The sequence below is a fragment of the Triticum aestivum genome, chromosome 1A, assembly GCF_018294505.1.
Source record: "Triticum aestivum cultivar Chinese Spring chromosome 1A, IWGSC CS RefSeq v2.1, whole genome shotgun sequence".
Lineage (NCBI taxonomy): Eukaryota > Viridiplantae > Streptophyta > Magnoliopsida > Poales > Poaceae > Triticum > Triticum aestivum.
In genome coordinates, this window is record NC_057794.1 from 571,873,349 (window position 1) to 571,892,997 (window position 19,649).

General features: G+C 42.8%; 1 protein-coding gene and 1 non-coding gene across 2 annotated transcripts; both read left to right on the forward strand.

Moving 5' to 3' along the window:
- Positions 1-4,930: 4,930 nt before the first annotated feature.
- On the forward strand, positions 4,931-9,282 carry LOC123068784 (sugar transporter ERD6-like 4). The gene is made up of 17 exons (XM_044491445.1): positions 4,931-5,367; positions 5,466-5,555; positions 5,815-5,874; positions 5,957-6,022; positions 6,264-6,329; positions 6,408-6,483; positions 6,637-6,701; positions 6,787-6,879; positions 7,049-7,129; positions 7,220-7,304; positions 7,761-7,807; positions 7,897-7,959; positions 8,062-8,121; positions 8,281-8,346; positions 8,434-8,493; positions 8,656-8,770; positions 8,891-9,282. The coding sequence occupies exons 1-17, from the start codon at positions 5,083-5,085 to the stop codon at positions 9,001-9,003; spliced, it is 1,491 nt and encodes a 496-aa protein (XP_044347380.1). The 5' UTR covers positions 4,931-5,082; the 3' UTR covers positions 9,004-9,282.
- A 212-nt stretch (positions 9,283-9,494) lies between these two features.
- Positions 9,495-9,691, forward strand: LOC123072091 (U2 spliceosomal RNA). The gene has a single exon (XR_006434834.1). It is a non-coding gene; the product is annotated as a U2 spliceosomal RNA (small nuclear RNA).
- The last annotated feature ends 9,958 nt before the right edge of the window (positions 9,692-19,649 follow it).

Genomic DNA, 19,649 nt, shown 5'->3' on the forward strand with positions numbered 1-19,649 from the left:
CCTTGGTGAGTACAGTGCACTGTGGTGGACAAGCAAGCAAGCCAGTGGACATGACTGTGATGTCGATAGTACCACTACTCTGAACAGCTGGCTGGATACCGTAGCCAGAAACAGCAAGAGAGACAAATCTATAGCTCATTTATTTTTGTCGGCTGAGGACAAAACTGGACAAGGCGACCATGTTCTCCAGCTCACACAAGAATTGTCTATTCTTTCCACTGTCCTGTTGCTCCTCTTGTCTTATCCAATCTTGTCACTCGGGGCAAAAGGCACAAATTTCACGAACTAAATTATTTTTAAAAATATTTCACTCAGCTGACCCCTAATGTGCAGCGCCTAACACTCAGACGCCGCACACACAGCTAGGCGTTGCACTACACAGTGCCGCCGCGCCTAGGTGTAAGGAGCTGCAGAAAAGGATCAGCGGTGTGAAATATTTTTTAAAACATTTTTGTTTGTGAAATACTTTCGCTCTAATGTTAAATTTGTCAATTTTGCCTTCACTCGCCACTCCCTCGCGGTGGCTGGTGGGACAGGAGACATTGTGACTCTTCTAACTGCCCAGGACACCATGAACCCATGATCCGCGACCTTGGCCTCGCCATCTCCCAGACCTAAAGTGTCCAGCTAGCTTCGTGTGTGCGACTGTGAGCATGATGTGCGGTTCTCGCCAATCGACTCGTTGTCCAAAGTGGGGGCCATCGCCAGCGGGGAGATGTCCGAGCATATTGGCCGGAAAAGTGGTGAGAAATTTGGACAATTTTCTCCTTCTAGCTAGTACGGTATTTACTTGCAAAAATTTAGAGTTAACCTTAATTAGTCAGCTCACGAGTTAGCTAAAAAAAGTCAGCTCGTGAGTTTTTCTTTTTTGCAAGAGAAATTTTCAATCTATTCGTCAATCATGGCGGTACAGAGAACACAAGAGATAATAAAAATACAACTAGATCTATGGACCACCTAGCGACGACTATAAGCACTGGAGCGAGCCGAAGGCGCGCCGCCGTCATCGCCCCTCCATCACCAGAGCCGGGCAAACCTTGTTGTAGTAGACAGTCGGGAAGTCGTTGTGCTAAGGTCCCAAAGGATCAGCGCACCAGAGCAGCAACCATCGCCGATGAAGAGAGTTGTAGATCGGAAAAATCAAACCTGGAACCACACGAATGAAGACGAACAAAAACTAGATCCAAATAAATCCACCGAAGACCAGCACTGACCGAATCCCATGAGATCCGACAGAGACACACCTGCACACATGCTCCGACAACGCTATTCGCACCATCGGGACGGGGATAGAACGTGGAAGACATTATTGCTACCGAGGGACATTGCCACCGCCATACAGCCCCAACTGAGATGTTCAACCTAGCAAAAACAAGAATGGGGTCCCTCCCGCCGGCGGGGGGCTGAGATCCTCCGCACCTCCACAGCCCAAAGGCCATCGGAGCCGGGGTGGATCGGCGGCGATGCCGACGAGAGGAGGAAGGAGACTTTTCTTGGGGTGTAATTAATCAGGCCAGCTCGTGAGTTGCTTAGTTAGTATTGTGTGGCATTTGATATGACAGAGGAGAGGAGTTTTTTTTCCTTTTTTTGAGAAAAGATGAGAGGAGTTGGTAATGAAGAAAATGTGTTGGTGAAGTGTTTCCGTGTTTTTTCCAAGAAAAAAGAAAAAAACAGTGGAACGGTCCTTGGCCATTGCATTGAGTGATGCACATGACATTATTAATTAAGTATTACTAAGTTGGTCATCTGAGCTATGTTCAGTAGAGTTCAAAAATTATCTATACCTACTATTAAAGGGAGGTGGTATTTTTGGTTTCGTCCCGTTTCGTTTGGTCACGCTTCAATTAATTTCACATACGCTATTTAGTTTCTACTTGCCACCCGTTTTGGCCCAACGGAGAAAGCCCATCTGGCAGTGCACATGGCGCAGGTCCGGAGAGCACACAAAAAAATTGTCAATGGGAGGGTTTGATTCATAACCTGCCAATCGGCCATACACAGTTTGTCCAACTAACCTAACTAGAGATATGAGAGGTTTTTTTTCTCCCGTTGTAACGCACGAGCCTTTTGCTAGTATATTGCAATATATGGCTACCCGAAGGGCAAAGAGAAAGAGAAAAAATGAGCCTCCTGCATCACAATTCCCACTACTAAGCCATCAACCAAATCGGTTGAATAAATTTTGAGTGAACATCTCCCATCGTTTTCATCCAATGACCGTGGGCGCCCGCTCCTCCTCCCTCGGAAGTAACGGTAACATATGGGTCTAGCTTATCACCATGAAGGAAACCTTCAAAAAAATTGGAGCTTTCGTTCTGTCAAAAATACAATCATTGCGAGTGTTCTTCATGAAGAAAATCCAACCATTTTGATCATGTCACTTGCTTTGCGACCAATCAATAATTAACTAAGCTAAAGTTCCACTCTTTTACTAAGCGATGGTTTTTTTCGAGAAAATACCAAGCGATGGTTAATTGTGCTGCCATGCGTGTCACAATTGTCTTTCCTTGGTGTTTAATGTGAAAATAGATGAGATGATGGTTTGGTTTTCTGGTACTAGTACATCAAACCGACGAGGACCGACCAGAGGACATATGTGAGCATTAATGCCCCTTGTGAATTGGAATGTACTTAAGGAAGACACGTCTTTTGGACCAAGACAACTCAAGACGTTGTCAAAGATGATAGACGACAGATGGCCCAGGCGATGGTGCCATCGTGAGTGAGTTGGCTTGACAAATGCGAACAAGGCTGACCTATGATGACGTGAGCTTCTTCCATAGATGGGATAGAGACTACCCTCACTGCCCCCTCAAGAACCTTCCTTGAAGGTAGATCCTTAACCAAAAAAATCCACTAGGAAAAAGTACAGTTGAGATATTGTTACCACTAGTGAGACAATGTGCACACAGAAGGCTCTTTTGAGCTTGAGGGACATGGAGAACATTATGTAAAGCAAGAGGTTGACCGTGCGGGCATATGAGTATGATATGTACCAATGTGGGAAATTGTCATGCCAGATCTGTTGGTCGCATGGACTTGAACCTTGCCGTTGTAGACCTCCGGGGCGTTGAGCTTTTTTCTATCTCCTTGGTGATGTGATCGGTGGCTCCATGATCTACGTAGCATGCCAGATCATAAGTTTGATGGTCGATGTTGATGTTGTTGGTGAAGTGAGGATCTTCCCCTTGATAGGTCTCATTGTGCCGGTCGTAGCACTAGTACGCGCGGGAGGGGGGGGGGGGGGAGGGATTCTTGCCATTGATTTGGCATTCCATCGACCGATTTGTTGGAGTTGCCGCTGAAGTAGTGGTCATTGTGCTTGGGAGGTGCATTCCTTCTGCCGGCAAGACCTCACGCATTGTTGTCGCCCTAGTTAGGAGTACCCCTGCGCCCCTTGATTCTCATGGCCACCTCCTTGGTTCTTGTAGCCATCGCGACCACCACCATTGTTGTGTCTGCGGCCATAATTGTTTCCGTCGTTCCCGCATCCAGTGGAGATTTAGTAGCTGGTGTCGTACGCCTCTTGTAGAGTCTCATAGTTCAGCATATGAGAGTAAAGATTGGCTAGTGTGATCTCATCAGGTTCCTTCAGGTTGATGGAGATGGTGAGGGCCTCGTACAACTGATCGAGACATGCCAAAAGATGGATCATCAGCTCATCATCGGTGATGGAGATTCCAGTGGTTGTCAGCTAGTCTCCAGAGGACTTGACATGGTCATAGTAGTCGGCCATGTTGAGATCATTCATTTGGATCAACACCAATTGCTTCTGGATCCAAGCGACTCATGTATGAGATTGGGAGGAAAGCACCCTCTTTACCGCGATGCACACCGCAACGGAGGAGCCAAGACCGAACGTCCATGATGACACATTTGAGGCTACAATGTTGAGAGGAGCACAAAGAGGATTAGTTGGTCCTGTGTGTACTACACCATGTAGGCAGAGTTGGCCCCCATTGGAGCTCCAGTTGCATCTATTCATGTGCGACCTTTGCCAGTGCAGAGAACAATCCATCAACATAGCCAAGGAGCTGGTGGCCGTGAATGATGGGGACAACCTATGCTTTCCATGGAAGATGGTTGCCACGACTTAGCTTGACAATGACCATCCACACCATCGCCGGTGTCATGATGTAGCCAGATGCAGAGGAGCCGTGCAAACACTGAGATGGCAGTGTTGTGTGTCGTGCCGGAGTTTTGCTTCCCGAGGGCGAGCATGGCGTTGGAGGCGGGAGATGGTGAGATCCTACTGAAGGTGGCATCGTAAGTCGTTGTCCAGATCGTGCGAGGCTCCGATGCCATGTGAAAATACTCCCTCCATCCTTTAAAGGATGTACTTTCAACTTTGTTGGAGGGCCAAACTATCTCAAAGTTTGATCGAGTTTGTGCAAAAATATATCGATTTTTGTGAAACCAAATAGATATATGATGAGAATATATTTTTATCATGAATCTAATGCTACTAATTTGATGACATAAATGTTGGTGTATTATGATATAAATATGACTAAACATAAAAAAGTTTGACTTTTCAACAAAGGTTTTTTTGCATGACTTTTCAACAAAGTTGAAAGTACACTATTTCAGAAATGAAGGGAGTAGACGACGCGATAGTTCCATGCATCAAACCAAATGCAAACTCTCTCTATGTGTATAGTGGAGGGCTAGGGTCGCGTGCAGAGATCGGATCGCTAACCACATGCAATTTAAATTGCTAACCACATGCAAATTACAAATTTACGATACAATACAGGTATAAGATTTACACAAGTTGATACTCAACACATGTGGCACAGTTGGAGAAGCAAGCGCGTGATGTGGACACGTAGTATTATAACGTCGACGCGCCTATGAACCGGCTGGATACCCAGAAACAGCAGGAGAGACAAATCTGGCCCATTTATTTCCGTTGGCCGAGTACAAAACTGGATTATTCTCCAGCTCAGACACGGCTTGTCCCAAATCCGCCACCAACTTCCGGCTGACCTCTTCTTCCCACTGTCGCTCTTGCTCCTCCCGTCGTCTCCCTCCGATCTTGTCGCCACTATCCCCTCGCGCCTAGCTTCGTTTGGCTTGGCGATGAACGGCGGCGGGGGAGACGAGAGCGGCAGCGACCATGAGGGCAGCGGCACGCGGAAGCCGCTGCTGCTCAAGAACACGGGCAGCTGGTACAGGATGGTGGGGTCGTCGTCGCGGCAGATAGTCGGCGCCTCGTCCATGGCCGTGCTGCGCGAGTCCCACGTCTCGGCGCTCCTCTGCACGCTCATCGTCGCGCTCGGCCCCATCCAGTTCGGCTTCACCTGCGGCTTCTCCTCCCCCACCCAGGACGCCATGATCCGCGACCTCGGCCTCTCCATCTCCCAGGTCCTTCTTTGGAGCCTCCATGCTTGCTCTGTTTTGACTTCTACTTCTTGGAGTAAAAATGTTGATTAGCTTCGTGTGTGCGCGAGCGTGCTCTGCAGTTCTCGGCGTTCGGCTCGCTGTCCAACGTCGGCGCCATGGTGGGGGCCATCGCCAGCGGGCAGATGGCCGAGCACATTGGCCGGAAAGGGGTGAGAAGTTTCGACCATTTTTCTCCCTTTGACTACTACTTAAGCCAGAGTTAGGACTTGACCTTCTACAATTTGTCTCGAATCTCGTGAGCTACTTAATTAGTTGCGTGCGACCCTCTAAATTTGGAGCTGGTGTTGCAATATTTTTGCAGATGAAGTATATAGTGAGAAAAGTTCAGGCTTCTGTTTTACTCCACTGAACTGAAGTTACATTCTTTTATATACTCTAATAATGTGCTTGCATCTGACTGAATTTCAGTCGTTGATGATCGCAGCGATTCCGAATATCATCGGTTGGCTCGCCATCTCCTTTGCCAATGTATGACATGACACGATGCGCCCACATGTTTTCCAAGCTTACTTCCACAACCTTTTCCTTCATGCTTATGTTTCATCTACAGGACTCGTCGTTTCTCTATATGGGACGGTTGCTCGAAGGATTTGGTGTTGGCGTCATATCATATACGGTTCGTATAGAGCATCTTCGGTGCATGCTTATTTTGTGCCTAGGACATGCTTTCAGATTTTGAGTACTCACCTGGTTAAAAAAATGTTCAGGAAAGATAGATCAACTGATATGTCGATATATTGGATGCAGAATGGTCAATAGTTCATACAAAATTTATATTACTGTCGATGCATTATTGGACTAGTTAATAGTTACAACACTAACTGTTATGTATGAATTGTGTGATGCCATCATACCAGGTGCCTGTATACATAGCAGAGATATCTCCTCAGAGCACAAGAGGAGCCCTTGGCTCTGTGAACCAGGTACGCCGCCTATTCTCACTAGTCACAAGTACATGGATTGTTCATGTCAAACTCACCGTGCAGTTGTTCATTATGTAGTTGTCTATCACCCTTGGTATCTTCTTGGCCTATGTGCTAGGCATGTTTGTTCCTTGGAGGTTGCTGGCAGTACTAGGTAATGCAACTAATAAACACCTATCATATTACTGCAGTTTGGTATTGCTGTTACCATTTTGCAGTTAATTTCTGATACCCTGTTTTTGTAAGAATTTTCATTAATTTCTGACACCCGGCTTCTGATGCAAATCTCTGTCATCCATTCTTGTAGGGACCTTGCCTTGTACATTGTTGATTCCTGGTCTATTCTTCATCCCGGAGTCTCCAAGATGGCTGGTGTGTACATGCTCAAGTTCGATATATGAAGCAGAGCATCACTCTGAAATCTGTAATGACATTCTTTTTATGCATCTGTCTTCAGGCAAAGATGAACTTGACGGATGATTTCGAGACTTCTCTGCAAGTTTTGAGGGGTTTCGAGACCGACATAACAGCGGAAGTGAATGATATAAAGGCAACCACTTGGACTCTTTTTCTCTCTCTTATTGAGTTGGAAATCCTTCTGAAGTATTTTCAGCCTAGTATAATTTCCTTAAAATTGGAAATGTGTCTATATGTGTGTCACTCTTCTAGAAGTAACATCATTGATTTTAGATTTGAACTTTTTGATTGCTATTGTGCAGAGAGCTGTAGCATCTGCAAACAAAAAGGCTACGGTCCGTTTTCAGGAGCTGAATCAAAAGAAGTACCGAACTCCCTTACTAGTAATTTCCTTACCCTTTTTCATATTTTTGGTCCATCACATACAAAAGTTACTGCATTTTTTAAATGATAATTATGCTACATTTGGGCAGATAGGAACTGGCCTGCTAGTACTTCAAAATTTATGTGGGATAAATGGCATACTGTTTTACGCAAGTAGAATCTTCAGAGCTGCAGGTGAGTTATGCAGCATTTTCCTTTCTAGGTGTTTTTTTTATCGTTTAGGCATAGTAAGTTGTAGGCATGACTTTTCGGATGGAATTAGGTTACCTTTGCTAATTTAGACTGGAATAATAGGAGAGGTGTTTGGTTGTTTGCTACATAACCAACCTGACAGTGACAGGGGATCCCAACAGATTTATACCCAACAATTCCTTGTAATTATGAGTTCAGCACTATGCTAGCTTCAATAAATATACTAATACAATAACTAACTCATGGCATGGTTTTTCATTCTGCTTTCTCAATCGAAGTAGGAAGATGCAATTTCATTGTCTACTGTAAAATCATTCGTCTTGACCAAATAGCTTCAAAGTACCAGCAGTTTCATCTGTTTCTGAAGTACAAAAATGATTTTCCTTAAGTACAATTGTGATACTTTGGCTTGTAAATTTGACATGTAAAGTTCATCAGGGTTCACAAACAGTGACCTGGCCACATGTGCACTTGGAGCTATTCAGGTATGTGATGTAACATGTTTTGAGGCCATTTAAGTTATCTTTTTTAGCAAGGTTCGATCTCGTCTCGCTGACAGCACTACCTCTATTAGGTTCTCGCCACCGGAGTTACAACCTCGCTACTAGATAAAGCTGGCCGACGGATGCTCCTTATTGTAAGTTCCTCACAACCTCGCTACTAGTTTGTAAGCTGTATGTTTTTTAAATGAAGTGTAAGCTGTATGTAACTGTAATATATTTCCCACTTCAAATTTCAGATCTCTACTGCTGGGACAACTCTAAGCCTTCTTGCAGTTTCTGTTGCATTTTTCCTCAAGGTATATTCAGGTGTCTTAGCCTTTGATTCTGGTAAAAATATAAGTTCAGAGTTGCATTTTAAGATGCTGAGCGTCAAACACTGTTTATCACTGGGTCTCTTCCTCTTCTGCCAAGCCACTCTGAACTTATCATATGGTTGTGATGGTTATTTGTTACAGGACAATCTACCACATGATTCTCACTCGGACTACACCTTAAGCATGGTGTCCTTGGTGGCTCTTGTGGTATGTCTGCAGTTAGATCATTTCACAGCGTGACGTGTGTGTCGAACCCTATGCAAAAAGTCATCTTAACTTGAACGATTTCTTCAGGCTTATATCATCACCTTCTCCTTTGGCATGGGTGCCATTCCATGGCTCATAATGTCCGAGGTAAGAGCTGCTGGCCTCTCATAGTCCTCAAGAGCATTCAGATAACCACAATTCAGAGAGATGCCACGAATAACAATTCAGATCAAGCATCTGAACTTCACAACCGATGCATAAGCGAAATATTCTGAAGTCCTCAGTCCAACTTTGAATGAACATTTTCAGATCCTCCCAGTGGGCATCAAGAGCTTCGCAGGGAGCTTCGCGACGCTGGCCAACATGCTCACTTCCTTCGGTGTGACAATGACGGCGAACCTGCTACTGAGCTGGAGCGCTGGCGGTACGTGACTGATCGGCGCCTCTGCTGTCCCCTCTTGCCTGACCAAGGATTAATTCTGTCTGAACCATAAAACTTGATGCACTTTACATGCTCATTCATCATCTGTATAAACAATTGCAGGGACTTTCGCGTCGTACATGGTCGTGAGCGCGTTCGCCCTCGTGTTCGTTATACTTTGGGTGCCGGAGACCAAGGGGAGGACCCTGGAAGAGATACAGTGGTCGTTCCGGTGAGCAATCTCATCCGCAGCGCCACCCGGTGGTCGTCGCATATGGTGTGTAGCTCTTCAAGTTAGGGTAAAAAACGTATGTCAGGCTGGCAAGAATTGGTTTGCACGGTCAGCGATCTTGGCTCAGTGGCTCTTCGAACCTTGCAGCCAGTTCCCACCAAGTGGAATCAGTAGTACCAGTCACATTATTTTCTTCTTCTGTTATGTATCTTTTGTGTAAGACAAAGGCAGAAAATCCTATTTTCAGCGGGAACGAACAACCCCAGAAAGGCCGTGTCTTTCCTGCCGAGGCTGTACGATTGGGCTGGGCTTTGAGGCCCAGTCTTCTTTCTTGGTTTCAACGCCCAAACTAATCAAGCTAATCAAATAGATTGTCTCAAAAAAAAGCTAATCAAATAGAAAACCTGCCGGTTAGATTAGTCCCACACCGCTTGCGCAGATCAGCATAGCTCTTCGGACGGGTATAAGAGCAGGGGCAAGACTACGTTTCAACTCATACCTTTCTCGGCCTTTTGGCTAAGATCAAGTGTAGTATCTGTTCTTATCAGTTTAATATATGATATATGGACTACATGTCCATAATGATATTAAATTTATTTTTTATGAGGGAGGAACCATCATAGTGGCTTGCCACTAGGGTCCTTGTGTGTACCCTAGGCGTTGCACTACAGCCCGGGTGTGGTGCACCCCAACCAAAATCAAATTAAAGATTTAACTCAACTTGCAATTTGATTTGATTAAATCTTTTAATTCAAAATAAATTGAACTGTGAAACAGCAATGGCCTAGCTCAGTCAAATTGAGCTCTTGCAAGAGCTGAACCTGATCAAATAGCTAATTAATACTGCGCCTATGTTCACTGCGTAAGAAACTCTTAAACATTTTTTGTAGACAAGTATTATGAAGTCTGGTGCATACTGGCTCCGTTTAAAGTTTGTGAGCCCAATGAGGTCAACTCATTTTTTGGTTTGGTTCAAAAATAAATGAGTTGGTACAAGCTTCGTTTTTGTATCTCGGTTGCAATATGAGCCGAGGGAGGGTGATCCAAGTCTAGCTCGCTCAATTTTGACTAGAAATAGGTTAAGCTAGCATCGTGGGTATGCTATCTTCAGTACACATAATGAGCTACTGACGAATAAAGGGGGATTCGACAAAATCATAACAATGTCTTACCTTCATACTTAGGAAAAAATTGGTTGTCTTTTGATAGATGCGAGAATTTTTGTGTTCCACACCCCTCCCCCATCACACAGACAGACACAAATTTATCTTATTTGTCTCAAAAATGGCTCATGATGGGCTCGAGGTCGTTACAAACTAAGTATGATCCAACTCTGGAGTTCAAACTCTTGAAACAGGCTTTCGCCCGCTTTATATATAAACAAACAACCAATCAAAGTACACGAGCGAACAATATAAGGTGGAGAGGTAGCCCTCTCACAAAGTAGATTCGGGATATCTGGTGCATGCAGAACGCACACAACTACGCTACCGAAGAAGAACACATGAAGGATTGTGTACAACACCATGCTACGCCCTAGCACACCTAAGATCCATGATAAAGCCCTCAGGAGGGAAGACGGCGTGAAGCGTCGCTGTTGCCGAGTCCCTTACGAGGGGAATAAAGTTAGCAGTAGCGCTCCCTTACGAGTAGCGCGGCCTGCTAAAAAGCGCCGCAGATATTAGCAGCAGTGCTATGCTGTAAAGATCGCTACTACTATCCATGTATAGCAGTAGCGTGGGATGACAGGCGCTACTGCTATACGTTAGCTGTAGTGCCTTATCAGTAGCGCGGCATCACGCGCTATTGATAGGCAAAATACCCGCGCTACTGATAGGGTTTTCCCTAGTAGTGATGTGCTGCGCAATAGTCAAGCAAGCCGCTCTTTCTCGAGATAGATCTGCAGACATATATAGAGGATTTGGAGGAAGTAGTATCAGAAATTGTAAAGAAACGTTATGGTTCGCCAGTGGCAACTAAATTACTTGGCAGCCTGCTCAGATTCAAACCATATAGAGAATGGCCAGAGCTAGAACAGGCGCATGAAGACCTCCTATCACAACTCGGCTGTGTTGGCAGATCCTTGGAGTTACCTGCAATGCAAGAGGAGTACAAGGCATTGATGGTGAACAAGACACGGACGGTCATGCCACTGCCAGCTCATGCCAACATTGTCTCTGGAAAATGGTTGTTCCGGCACAAGCTCGAGGGCGAAAGCACGCTGGAGCGCTACAAGGCCAGGTGGGTGGTCCGCGGGTTCTCACAACGGCCCGGCGATGACTTCCACAAGACCTTTAGTCCGGTCGTCAAGTCTGCCACCATCCACGCCGTCCTCACCATCGCCGCTGCGCGTGACTGGTCCGTCCACCAGATGGATGTCAACAATGCCTTGAAGGCAGTAGGCCAAATAAAGAAGGCTCTCTTGTGTTACATGATTGACTGGGTTGAATTAAATATGAGACGATTCATAATAAAATTGCCCCCTTTGAATCTCTACTGAGTAATGAGTGATTGAAGAAATACAACTCTCTTGTTAAAGTTGCCCAAATTAAACTTAGTTTACTGCTGCCTACTAAGTAAAGCTTTCAAAAGTAACGTCTATCTAATTTATAGAGCTAATGGTACTCTACAGTATGCCACGCATGCTACAACATAGACCGACACTGTCAAACATGATGATATTGTGTGCGTGATCATGGCGTGTACAGGAAGGAAGATCATCACCGTTGGAGGTGTAGTTAGTTAGACAAGTATTTTGTAATCTTTATCTCCATATCTCTAGTTTTCTTCCTTTCCAAGATGTATCTCTCTCAACCAACTTGTACGCGTATCTAGGCTCGCAACCCATCTATATAACACACAACACGTCTACCAGGATAGGCAAGACGTTTACCGCAAGTCGCACATGGTATACAGAGCAATCTTCTTCCACTAAACCCTAGCCAATCCATCTCCGTGCGCAGCCATGTCTTCCTCCACCTCCTTCCAGCCAACACTTAGCGGTGGAGTCCTGGAGAAACTCTCCCGCACCAACTACATCCTGTGGCGGACACAGATCACGCCGCAGCTGCGGGGCGCCAGTGTTTTCCACTACGCCGACGACACGGCCACCGCACCGGCCAAAACCCTCGTCACCAAGGATGTTGCCGGGAAGGAACCCGAGGGGCCGAATCCTCTCCATCCGCTTTGGGTGAAGGAGGATCAACAGGTCCTTGGATACCTGCTCCAAAACCTTGATACGTCCATTTTGCATCATGCTTTTATATCGATATTTATTGCATTATGGGTTGTTATTACACATTATGTCACAATACTTATGCCTATTCTCTTTTATTTTACAAGGTTTACATAAAGAGGGAGAATACCGGCAGCTGGGATTTTGGGCTGAAAAAGGAGCAAATATTAGAGACCTATTCTGCACAGCTCCAAAAGTCCTGAAACTTCATGGAAGACATTTTCAGAATATATAAAAAATACTGAGAGCAAGAAGTTCACCAGGGGGACCACACCCTGCCCACGAGGGTGGGGGGCGCGTCCTACCCCCCTGGGCACCCCCCTACCTCGTGGGCCCCCTGGTGGCCCTCCGATGGCCATCTTTTGCTATATGGTGTCTTTCGATGAGGAAAAAATAATAAGCCATCTTCTCGGACGAAACTCTGCCGCCACGAGGCGGAATCTTGGCGGATCCAATCTAGGGCTCCGGCAGAGCTGTTCTGCCGGGGAAACTTCCCTCCGGGAGGGGGAAATCATCGCCATCGTCATCACCAACGATCCTCTCATCGGGAGAGGGCAATCTCCATCAACATCTTCATCAGCACCATCTCCTCTCAAAACCCTAGTTCATCTCTTGTATCCAATTCTTGTATCCAAGTCCGGGATTGGTACTAGTAGGTTGCTAGTAGTGTTAATTACTCCTTGTAGTTGATGCTAGTTGGTTTATTTGGTGGAAGATCATATGTTCAGATCCTATATGCATATTAATACCCCTCTGATTATGAACATGAATATGCTTTGTGAGTAGTTACATTTATTCCCGAGGACATGGGAGAAGTCTTGCTATTAGTAGTCATGTGAATCTGGTATTCGTTCGATGTTTTGATGAGATGTATGTTGTCTAGCCTCTAGTGGTGTTATGTGAACGTCGACTACACAACACTTCACCATTATTTGGGCCTAGAGGAAGGCATTGGGAAGTAATAAGTAGATGATGGGTTGCTAGAGTGACAGAAGATTAAACCCTAGTTTATGCGTTGCTTCGTAAGGGGCTGATTTGGATCCATATGTTTCATGCTATGGCTAGGTTTACCTTAATACTTTTGTTGTAGTTGAGTATGCTTGCAATAGAGGTTAATCATAAGTGGGATGCTTGTCCAAGTAAGGACAGTACCCAAGCACCGGTCCACCCACATACCAAATTATCAAAGTACCGAACGCGAATCATATGAACGTGATGAAAACTAGCTTGACGATATTCCCATGTGTCCTCGGGAGCGCTTTTCTCTATATAAGAGTTTGTCCAGGCTTGTCCTTTGCTACAAAAATGGTCGGGCCACCTTGCTGCACTTTAATTACTTTTGTTACTTGATGCTCGTTACAAATTATCCTATCACAAAACTATCTGTTACCACTTATTTCAGTACTTGCAGAGAATACCTTGCTGGAAACCGCTTATCATTTCCTTCTGCTCCTCGTTGGGTTCGACACTCTTACTTATCGAAAGGACTACGATAGATACCCTATACTTGTGGGTCATCAAGACTCTTTTCTGGCGCCGTTGCCGAGGAGTGAAGCGCCTTTGGTAGGTGGAATTTGGTAAGGAAAAATTTTATATAGTGTGCTGAAATTTACTGTCACTTGTTACTATGGAAAGTAATCCTCTGAGGGGCTTGTTCGGGGTATCTTCACCCCGACCAATAGAGCAAAGAGTTTCTCCTCAACCTACTGAACCTACTGAAAATGAAAATGTCCCCTTTGAAATTCCTTCGGGTATGATAAAAAAACTGCTAGCTAATCCTTTTGCAGCAAACGGAACAATGCATCCTGATGAGCACCTAATATATGTGGATGAAGTTTGTGGATTATTTAAGCTTGCAGGTGTACCCGGAGATGTTGTTAAGAAGAAGGTCTTCCCTTTATCTTTGAAGGAAGATGCATTGACATGGTATAGGCTATGTGATGATATGGTATCATGGAACTACAAACGATTGAAATTGGAATTTCATCAGAAGTTTTATCCTATGCATCTTGTTCATCGTGATCGCAATTATATATATAATTTTTGGCCTCGCGAAGGAGAAAGCATCGCTCAAGCTTGGGGAGGCTTAAATCAATGTTATATTCATGCCCCAATCATGAGCTCTCAAGAGAAATGATTATTCAAAATTTATATGCTCGGCTTTCTGATAACAATTGCACCATGCTCGATACTTCTTGTGCTGGCTCTTTTATGACGAAGACTATTGAATTCAAATGGGATTTATTGGAAATAATTAAACGCAACTCTGAAGATTGGGACCTCGACCAAGGTAAGGAGTTAGGTATGACACCTAAGTTTGATTGTGTTAAATCTTTTATGGATACCAATGTTTTTCGTAAATTTAGCACTAAATATGGACTTGACTCTGAGATAGTAGCTTCCTTCTGTGAATCTTTTGCTACTTATGTTGATCTCCCCAAGGAGAAGTGGTTTAAATATCATCCTCCCATAGAAGTAAAAGTAGCTGCACCTATTAAAGTTGAAGAAAAGACTGTCACTTATAATGATCCTATTGTTCCTACTGCTTATGTTGAGAAACCACCTTTTCCTGTTAGGATAAAAGATCATGCTAAAGCTTCAACTGTGGTTCGTAAAAGCAATATTAGAACTTATACACCTCCTGAGCAAGTTAAAGTTGAACCTAATATTGCTATTGTTAAAGATCTCTTGGTTGATAATATTGATGGGCATGTTATTTATTTCTGTGATGAAACAGCTAGAATTGCTAAACCTTGTGCTAAAGATAAACCTAGACCTGTGGTAGGCATGCCTGTTATTTCTGTTAAAATAGGAGATCATTGTTATCATGGCTTATGTGATATGGGTGCTAGTGCTAGTGCAATACCTATTGGCCTATACAGAGAAATTATGCATGATATTGCACCTGTTGAGTTAGAAGAAATTGATGTCACAATTAAACTTGCCAATAGAGATACTATTTCACCAATGGGAATTGTTAGAGATGTTGAAGTCTTGTGTGGAAAAACTAAATATCCTGTTGATTTTCTTGTTCTTGGTTCCCCACAACATAGCTTTTGTCCCATTATATTTGGTAGACCCTTCTTAAACACTATTAATGCTACCATAGATTGCAAAAGCAATTTTGTTACTATCGGTTTAGATGATATGTCTCATGAATTTAATTTCTTTAAATTTAGTAGACAACACCGTGAAGAAGAATTGCCTAGTAAGGATGAAATTATTGGTCTTGCTTCTATTGTCGTACCTCATAGTGATCCTTTAGAAAAATATTTGCTAGACCATGAAAATGATATGTTTATGAATGAAAGAAGGGAAATAGATGAAGTATTCTTTAAACAGGAACCCATCCTGAAACACAATTTGCCTATTGAAATCCTAGGGGATCCTCCTCCATCCAAGGGTGATCCCGTGTCTGAGCTTAAACCGTTACCTGATACTCTTAAATATGCTTATCTTGATGAGAAAAAGATATATCCTATTATTATTAGTGCTAACCTTTCAGAGCATGAAGAAGAAAGATTATTGAAAACTCTGAAGAAGCACCGTGCTGCTATTGGGTATACTCTTGATGATCTTAAGGGCATTAGCCCCACTCTATGTCAACATAAAATAAATTTGGAAGAAGATGCTAAACCACTTCGTGATCATCAACAACGGCTAGATCCTAAAATGAAAGAAGTGGTAAGAAAGGAAATACTAAAGCTCCTTGAGGCAGGTATAATTTATCCCGTTGCTGATAGTCAGTGGGTAAGTCATGTCCATTGTGTCCCTAAGAAGGGAGGTAGTACTGTCGTTCCCAATGATAAAGATGAATTGATTCACTACACCACAACACTACATTCCCAACAACCAAGTTGGTTGGGAAAACAGCTTCCGTCAACAGACAGTCGGTCGGGAAAGACTATTGCCGACCAATCATGTCTGTTGGGGAAAGTCCATACAGGAAAACCCTTTCCCGACCGACATATATTTCCCGACTGACTACTTGATGGCTATGGTATATCTTTCCCGACCAACAATCTGTTGGGCCTACCATGGGCCTTTCCCGACCAACAGTCAGTTGAGGTAGCCATGGGCCTTTCCCGACCAACTATCGGATGGGAATTCTTTCCCGACCAGCATTCTGTTGGGCCTAGTGGTAGCCTTTCCCAACCGATTGTCGGGCAAGGTTTGTTTTGCCGACCAACAATCAGACGGTGTTTTCATTTGTAGCCAACAATTTATTAACATTCTTTTTATCCAACACAACTTTAATTAACATATGGTACGTACTATTTGCCACATACATATAGTTCATGTGTTCTAAGCAAAATAACTAAGACAACATACATCAGGTTCACATCAGGTGCACCAATTTTTTATTCCATTAACTAATTGTCACATACATGCACTTCAGTCTGTTCTAAACATAACCACCAAGACACCATACATCAGGTTCAACAAAGGACACTTAAAATATGCAAGTATGAGATATCAGTTGTACAAAATGAAAACTAAAACATCCAGTTGACGCGGATCACTGGCTTCATGGTTTATTGCGAGTCCACTCCTTATGTTTGCTTCCTACAAAAAGTTAAACAAGTCCCAATTATTAGAATGAAATTGAATGCAGGCAGAATTCACATATGCACTGTGCACACACAACAGCAGAAAATGAAGAATACACTTGCCTAATCTACAAAACTAGCATTTCTGGATGTGAAAACCGATAATCAACTTCTAGTAGTAGCCATGGATGTGGCTAGGAGCCATCCGTCCACCTTTTGTCTCTCCATTTGAAAGGAAATGCATCATTTACTTTGTATGATTGCTGATCATATAGTGTCCTAGGGATTAATCATATAGTGTCCTAGGGATATACGTAAGTTAATGTACATAGGTACCAACATCCAACATACAACTTTATAAATAGTGGATACAGTGAGCTGAAAGCTAGATATATATAACCGTGACTCTTTCAGTAGATGTACAGATGTTTCTAGTAGTTCACAGTGGATATAGCGAGCTGAAAGCTAATTATATATGTGATTCTTTCCAAATGAGTATTGTCTTGGCTCACCTTACATTGTTTTGGGCAGGAAGGGAGAGAACACTTAAAAGGTAGATGTGTCCAAACAATTCCCAACATTTTCATCCTGAATGGAAATAGGAATTAAAACAAATGAAACACAAAAAATGAGTAAGAAGAGAAGAAGCTACAACACCAAAGTATATTACAGCAAGTAGGATGGAACCAATATACCATGCATAAAATAGTTCTTATTGAGATGGAATTACATCAATCATACATGCCATAGCTTCAGCTTGCACTATAGTAGTTGTCGAGAGAACAATGCAGAAGAATAATTAGAATGCTCAATGCTGCATATAGTTCACGATTAGTGGCAGCAAAAGTACATAATAGGAGGGGTCTAATAAAGGAGAACTTATTTGCCTAAATTATTGATGCAGTAATCTGGAAAATTTAAACTCATATGATTTTTCTCCATTTCATGAACCTAAGGAATAACATTTTGCCACTCGACAACCCTGGCAGTGCCTGCAAAGGGTTGCATAAAAACCGTATATTTAAAGAAAGAAACCCTTTTACTCAAGGAGTAAGGGGAACATGCTGCAAGAAATGCAACCTCAGCACTTGGACAATAGTAACTAGAAGACAATAGGGAAGTATAGTAGAGTTTCCTGTTTGCATGTAACCCAATCTTCTCTTTGTTTATTTCTTGGATGAACTTTCAAACATACCAACCATGCTAATTATTGTGGTAGTTTCAAATTAACACCTGAGATTAGTATGCCATGATAGTAACAGCAAATGGCCAGGAATGACATATATGGCACAATTTATATATATTGCCCGTGGTCTACACAGGAGGAGGAGCAGTAGGAATAGCCAGCAAAAGTCCAGGAACTTTAGTGAAGGATAACCAAATTGCCTGCTAAATTTCACTGAAAGAGACAAGAAATAGGCTGAAGACACAAATTTTCCTTTTATGAATATACATATATAATATCAGTATAATCTCATGTTTTTGTTTGCCTTAGAATGTATTATTGCTACACAAGAAATAGGCAGGGATAACTATACCATGTGTATATATTTGATCCTGCAGGTACGACTTAATATCAAAACAAAGCATAATAACCCACCTTTCGGGATTCCAAACGTCATTCGCATCTACCACATCACTGAATAGTGGCATTCCTGGTTAGTACTATTTCCACCCTTAATTTGCTAAGCAGTGTTTTAAATGTTCACCTACGAGGTTTTACAGGTGGTGTCACATTTTCCATACAAGATGAACTATAAGAAATCAAAATCAGAAATAAACAAGTTAAACCCAAGTTGTTATTTGTCAAGGAAGACCAAGCGTATGATAGCCAATTCAAAAAACAAAAATTCCTGTGAATCAAATGACATCTCTTTCTTTATTAGAAGTGAGAGGTTTTCAGACTTAGCATCTCTTTCTTTATAAGAAGTGGTCACGAACAACATAATTAATTGGACTATGATTGCCATGAGAAATATCTAGGAGTTAAATCGTAGGGTGGACAAACTTTGATGGCTGCAATGGAAAATTTTCAAAGTTTTAAAAGAGAGACTGTACTAGACAAAACTGCTAGTTCAGATGTCATATGTACGTGAAAACACTTGCAATACCGTCAAAGTAATCTACTTAAGCAATCAACATGCATGATCGGTGTTAAGGAAAATCGAAAGTGTGGAAAGGCCTTGTATACAGCCATGACATCCACAGATAAGGAGGGCCTTAGTACATGTGGTGGAGAAACTCACAGGAGTGATTGCAACAAGCACATTAATTGGATGATCACTTGAAGATGAACAATGCCCACTGTGTAGTTTTCTGAAGAAAAAATCACACAAGAATCAGAGCCTAAACAAAACATTTAGTACTTGTTCACACACTGCATTGGCTAGGAGCTGCTAGGAATAAACTAGGATAACATATTAGAAAAGCTTAGAGAAGCTCTGTTAAGAGTAAAAGTGCATACTCTTCCTTAGCTCTAATATATAACCGTCAAACTACGGTCTAACAGCTTCAATAAATCCAGCAGCCAAATTAGTTATAAACAAAGCATTACCTGGATATTCAGCTCACCAATTTTATAAATATATGTTTGCTAGCCACTATTTCCTACTTTTTTATTTATCATTTTAGGTATTCACCTCAGTTTTGAATTAAAGTGCCAGCCTCCACGCTACTAAATCACAACATCATATACTAAAAGAAAAAATTGGACACACAACATTTTATAAACAAAGCTTAGAGAAGTTCCAATGAATTTTTTTGTACTTCATTTTGCTTTATCTTTGCAGAAATCTTCTACCTGCGGATTCTAAAGGTAGCCCTGCAAAAACCATTATCCAATTCAGTGGCTAACAATCGCACAAT

Bases quoted from the DNA above. Each gene is read 5' to 3' on its own strand.
- LOC123068784 (XM_044491445.1), top strand. From the start codon at position 5,083: ATGAACGGCGGCGGGGGAGACGAGAGCGGCAGCGACCATGAGGGCAGC. The intron at 5,875-5,956 runs GTATGACATGAC...TTTCATCTACAG, and splicing joins TCGCCATCTCCTTTGCCAAT to GACTCGTCGTTTCTCTATAT. The intron at 7,960-8,061 runs GTAAGTTCCTCA...TTCAAATTTCAG, and splicing joins GCCGACGGATGCTCCTTATT to ATCTCTACTGCTGGGACAAC.